The sequence below is a fragment of the Melanotaenia boesemani genome, chromosome 19, assembly GCF_017639745.1.
Source record: "Melanotaenia boesemani isolate fMelBoe1 chromosome 19, fMelBoe1.pri, whole genome shotgun sequence".
NCBI lineage: Eukaryota > Metazoa > Chordata > Actinopteri > Atheriniformes > Melanotaeniidae > Melanotaenia > Melanotaenia boesemani.
The window spans coordinates 10,967,884-10,973,578 of NC_055700.1; the positions used below are offsets into that span (position 1 = coordinate 10,967,884).

At 39.1% G+C, this 5,695-nt stretch overlaps 1 protein-coding gene across 1 annotated transcript; it reads left to right on the plus strand.

The window, feature by feature from the left end:
• The first annotated feature begins 1,746 nt into the window (after positions 1–1,746).
• On the plus strand, positions 1,747–5,480 carry LOC121630102 (Golgi phosphoprotein 3-like). Its single transcript, XM_041970177.1, has 5 exons — positions 1,747–2,164; positions 2,587–2,718; positions 2,928–3,042; positions 3,213–3,373; positions 4,677–5,480. Exons 1-5 carry the CDS (start codon positions 1,955–1,957, stop codon positions 4,938–4,940), a joined length of 882 nt encoding a protein of 293 aa, XP_041826111.1. The 5' UTR covers positions 1,747–1,954; the 3' UTR covers positions 4,941–5,480.
• Positions 5,481–5,695: the final 215 nt, after the last annotated feature.

A 5,695-nucleotide genomic window follows, 5' to 3' on the forward strand; every position in this document is an offset into this window, starting at 1 on the left:
CTGGGGAGTGATTTGGTCTCCATGTCAGGACCAGGACTCCAAGATCAGTGAACAAAAATGTACAAAGTGAAAAATACAGATGTTTTGTTCTAGGCATTTGTAACCAGAGATTTCTGGTAGACTTTAAAGGGATGCAAAGGTTTATTAAGAGTGTCACTGGGGCAGAAGATGAGGAGTTGATATGTCAAAAAACATTTATGTCCAAGTTTTTATTAACATATCTAAAACTTTAATTTCATGTTTATTTTATAACTTTTTTTTTTTTTACTTGAATATCAAGTCACTAGTCACTAGTGTTTCCACCTGTTCACATTCTTAAGCACCAGGATATTTTGTTGTTAGACATTTTCCAGATGTAATCATCTAATGCTTGTACATCTTGTCATCTTGGACTGAGTGCAAATATTCTACATAGATGGTCAGTGTTAGGCAACTGTCTTTGCTCGGATGCTTGTGGAGATTGTTGTTTACACAAAGCATATTTTCAGTCATCTGGAGAATTATCTGTCCTAGCAATTTTAATGACTCTTTCTTGTCAGAGAAGCATACACTTCAACTTGCAGGCTGTTTCTACTATACAAATAAAGGAGAAGTGTTTTTGTGTATGATGAAAACACATCACATGTTTATAATGTGCTGCAATCAGGAGTAAATCACAGCTGCTATCAGGTGAGAGGCAGGGTACACCCTGAACAGGTTGTTAATCCTTCACAGGGCCTGGACACCAAATGTTTCTTACTTAACTTGGGCAGTATGAAGATAAAACAAATGTCTTACTGTCAGTGTCAATCAGACATTTAAGAGTATATCTGCAAATGAATCATCATTGATGTTCCCCTCAAAATGATCAAGTGATTCTACATAATTACAAACATACAGTAGCTGAAAAAGCAGTGTACCCTCACTCAATTACATCACAGTGTAGGAAATATTACTGATATAAAGTGAATGTTATAAAATGGTTAATTTTCAATAATGTCTGTAGGTACTCCAGTCTCAGTGGTTGTGATGAGCCAGTAATAGATGATTAAGCAAAGGAAGAAGGTAAGGCAGTCATATTTTTAACAGTAGTCTGCCACCTTGTGTTGACAGTCTGTGTTACATAATGTACTCAAATTCATTGTATGTGCAAACTTACTTGGCAATAAAGTCCCATTCTAATTCTGAAATGCCCTATTTTATTTTAATAATATTAAAGTAATCATTTCTGGTAGAGCATTTCAGGATTATAATTCAGATATATAATAATCATTCATTGTATATATTATAAACATTGGCTACAACATAACATAAGAGACATAAACGTCTCTCAGCTAAATCTGGCAGGTTAAATCAGGGTTCATTTATGTAACGACAAATGTTTAAAATAAAACATAATCAAGCTTGGGTTTGTGTTGTTGTTAGTATTTGCCTTGCAATTTTTGTAAATGCCATTTTTTTTCATTAAAAAATACCCTGCTGTACATGTGCACACATGTAGGCTATGCCATTAAAACCATCGACCTGCAGAAATAGGTGTTTTCTGTTGTTTTGTACCGCTGCGTTTCTGAAATGTCTTTTTTCTGATTTATTGTTGTATGTATTATTATTATTATTATTATTATTATTATTATTATTATTATTATTATTATTATTATTATTATTATTTCCTTCACCCCACACTTTAATGCATTTTTACACTATTTCCTACGGTAATGAATGCAGCGCACGAGACGCCTTCAAGGCTTCAGTCCACATTTGACGTCACTGCCAGCGCCACCATGTTGGATCAGGAAGTGGACAGAGGCTACACAGGAATTCCGAGACGAGCTTAACGTCAACGACGCCGTCTGTAGTTGATCGTTCCACCTTTTCCCCATTTTCACCCATAACTTTTAGGTTACATGCTGCTCGGCTTTCTGTCTAATAGAAATAGACACTTGTCTTCATATTTAGTCGTCGTGCAGCCCCCATTATGACTTCGCTCACGCAGAGGACCTCGGGCCTCGTCCAACGGAGGACCGACGCCATTCGCAGCGCCGCCGCCGATAAGGAGAAGGAGTCTGGCGGTGAGGAAGATGAGGCCCGTCGCGGTGAAGAAGAAGACGACGACAAAGGGGACTCGAAGGAAACGAGGCTCACGCTCATGGAGGAAGTGTTGCTCCTGGGCCTAAAGGACCGAGAGGTGTGGGATGTTTGTAATCCGTTATTCAGCCTAGCTAGTTAAATTAACCAAATCTTAACTAACACAGTGTTTACGTTGCGTCACCAACCAAATGTCAACACAACAAACTTCGTGTATTTGAGCCGTTGCTATTATTTCTTGGAATTTTATGTTCACCGCTGGAAGCGTCTCGATTTAAAGTGTTATATTGTACAGCTTGTTAGCAATTGTGCCAAGTAGCTTGTATTTATCAACGTCTCAGTGAAACGTGTCATTATCCAAGGTGCTTAATAACAGCCTTGTAGGGATTCTCATATCAACGCCATCATAGTCATCGTTACCTGGGCAGTTTTCATTACTGCTTGAGGTGTACATTTCAACCTAAACTGCGTAACTTGTTCAACACGTCAGCTAAGTTTTTTTCTTCTTCTTCTTCCTCCCAGGGCTACACGTCTTTCTGGAACGACTGTATTTCTTCCGGGCTTCGCGGATGCATGTTGGTGGAGCTGGCTCTAAGAGGGAGATTACAGCTAGAAGCCTGCGGTGTGAGGAGGAAAAGTCTGCTTGCAAGGAAGGTGAGGATAATAATGATGTGTTTAGAAGTGGAAGAAGGTCTGCTTGGTGCCCCTGTCACCCTTTTGTTTGTGCAGAGTGATGTATTTCTCCTGTAGGGGTTGGAGGAAGAATGGCACTCCCTGCACATATTTTAATTCCTGTTTGCACAGGATGTAAGTCCACGTCTGTTGGGTAAATGCTTCATAACATTAATCTTTTGTTTGGCAAGGTCATCTGCAAGTCTGATGCTCCAACGGGAGATGTGCTACTGGATGAGGCGTTGAAGCATATTAAAGAAACTCAACCTCCAGAGAGTGTCCAGAGCTGGATAGAGCTACTGAGTGGTGAGATAAGCTTTACTGATTTTGCTAAGTACTTAATTTAATGTAGTCATTGTTTCACCTGTAGGACTCTAGTCCTTAAAACATTTGAGTTGACACTCAAATAGACATTGATAATTTGTCTTTGTTGTGAGTATTTAAAGTGTAAAAGTGGATCTGATCTTGTCTTGTAGGAGAGACTTGGAATCCCCTAAAGCTGCACTACCAGCTGAGAAATGTCAGAGAACGTCTGGCAAAAAACTTAGTAGAGAAAGGTGTTCTCACCACAGAGAAACAGAACTTCTTGCTTTTTGATATGACCACGCATCCACTCACCAACAGTTCAATTAAGCAGGTATGATGTGGGTGTTTTCATCCTTTCTTTCTAGCGTGTTTAAGTTAATTAGCTTTACAAGTAATGAATTGGAGTGTGCACACACTGGCTTTTATGAGAGAGGCAGTCACACCCTTGACTTACATTTTTTATAGGTTTACCTTCTCCTATACTTACATCTGAATTTGGTCAGGTTGATAGACAGTTAACAGCTCTGTAAATTGCATGACATGAGTCAATTTAAAATATGCTGAAACATTTTTTATCTACAGTAAAGTAAGGTTAACTGACTTCAGATAGATGTTCAAGGAGTTTTGTTTTTCCCACAGTTCACCTTGCAATAATTTATTTATCTTTTATTTTTAACTTTTCAGTGGATTCTTGCTCCACTGGCTAGTATGATCAATACACCAGGCTTTATAGCCAATCTTTTAGAGACGTATGGATTACCCCAAAAAAAAAAAAAAAGAAACTCTTAGTAATATTTAGCTGCATGCCTACTGAGGAAACCTTTCGGCTCCACAAAGGCATCTGCCACATTGTCATGCTACTAGCATTTTTAAATCATGAACAGGACCTTTAAAACATCTCTAGTACAATATATTACAGTGCCGTTGAGGTGCGAATATTATTCCTTCATTACTTTGATAAGCCTCTGTTTTAGAGTGCTCTGCTGTAAGCTGTTTAAGATCATTTTCCTCTGTAACTTGTCTCAAAAAAAGCACTGTTACATTCAGGCACATTTCTTAATCAGAAGTTTCAAATTATCAAATAACTTATTGATAACTATTGAACTAGAAATTCATTATAGGTCTCCTGAAGTGTTATTTGAAAAGCATTTAGTGTTCCTGGAAAACTTATTTCTTGTCACTGGTAAGCTGAGCAGCAGGCTCCATACTACCATTGTTGCATTCTCCACCTGGGTGTGCGGTCTGTGAAACCAAAAACTCTTTCTTTTTGTGCTCTTACATTTCCGTTTTTCTCTCTCTTTGTTCTTTTAAACCACTGACTTGGTTAAAGTTTTACTAAGTGAAACTCAGGAAATCAAGGATAAGGGTTATCTAGTTGACATTACAAGTGAAAATGTCTGATTGACAGAGACTCATCATTGGCCTGGAAAGCCTTTCATATACCTCATGCTAAACTGTAGCCTTATGTGTAAAGAGGAGAAATTAAAGCAGTATTGATCTTCTCATTTAAGTCTTTGACCCATTTTTTTAATATTGTGATGGCAATTAGTTCCTTCACGTTTCTGCCTCCATGTAAGCTTCAAATGTGATACATGTACATGTTAGAGACACGATTGTCCCTTGATTCTCTGCAGCGTCTTATCAAGAAGGTCCAGGACTCCGTTTTGGAGAAGTGGGTCAACGATCCCCATCGCATGGACAAGCGGGTTCTAGCCCTGATCCTTCTGGCTCACTCATCCGACGTTCTTGAGAACGCCTTCGCCCCACTCCAAGACGACCAGTACGACCTGGGCATGAAGAGAGTCCACGCTCTGCTTGAGCTGGAGCCCGAGAAAGAGAGTGCAAAGCCCAACGCCAATGAACTAATGTGGGCTGTGGTGGCTGCATTCACTAAATGAAAACACCTGTTTGGTTGGACTGAAAGATCTGGCTATGGTCTGTGTTATTTAATTGGTTGAAGGACTTAATGAGACAGACTTCACTTTAATGAGACAATCTATTCTGGTTGAGGAGCCTGTTTATACATCTATTCTGGATGACATTTTGGTGGTAGTCCATATTAACACAGTGCAGTTTGATTGGTAGTGGGCTTCACCAAGTAACAGTTGATTGGATGGAAAAGGTCTTAATTAAAAACGATGGGGTGCTTTTGGATAAGTGAGGTAAGTTACCTGCCACTGCGAAGATGGGATTTTTTCTTTTTTTTTTTTTAACATCCACACTACAAGCAGATGGGTTTCTGTTATTCTAAGATGACATCAGAAAATACAGCAGGTGGCAACGGTAGTCACGGTGAATATGAAGATATTGACTGGGGCCAAGTTTCAGCTCTACAACTTCAAAAACAAGAACAAAAGATCACCTCTCCGTTACTTTAGGATCTGGCCAGAGCCTGAAAACTGGTCTCTTCAATCTCACACACTCGTGCAAGGATATATTAAAAAAAAGTAAATCGCATAACTGTTAATGCTCTTTGCACTCTGCTTCCGCCTGTTCATTCAGACTTAATGGGGTTCATGCTCATGGTTACTGATAAAAAACAGACTAGCTGAATGTTTTCCAAATTCATTTATTACAGATTTTTCCTGCCTCCGTCCTCATTGCATTTTGAGGAGGAAAGGGAGGATAGATAAACTCTTGACTTCAGTTCCTC

Excerpts from the sequence above, each read along its gene's own strand:
- LOC121630102 (XM_041970177.1), top strand. The coding sequence starts at position 1,955 with ATGACTTCGCTCACGCAGAGGACCTCGGGCCTCGTCCAACGGAGGACC. Across the intron at positions 2,719-2,927 it reads AAAGTCTGCTTGCAAGGAAG|GTCATCTGCAAGTCTGATGC; the intron begins GTGAGGATAATA and ends TTGTTTGGCAAG. Across the intron at positions 3,043-3,212 it reads CTGGATAGAGCTACTGAGTG|GAGAGACTTGGAATCCCCTA; the intron begins GTGAGATAAGCT and ends CTTGTCTTGTAG.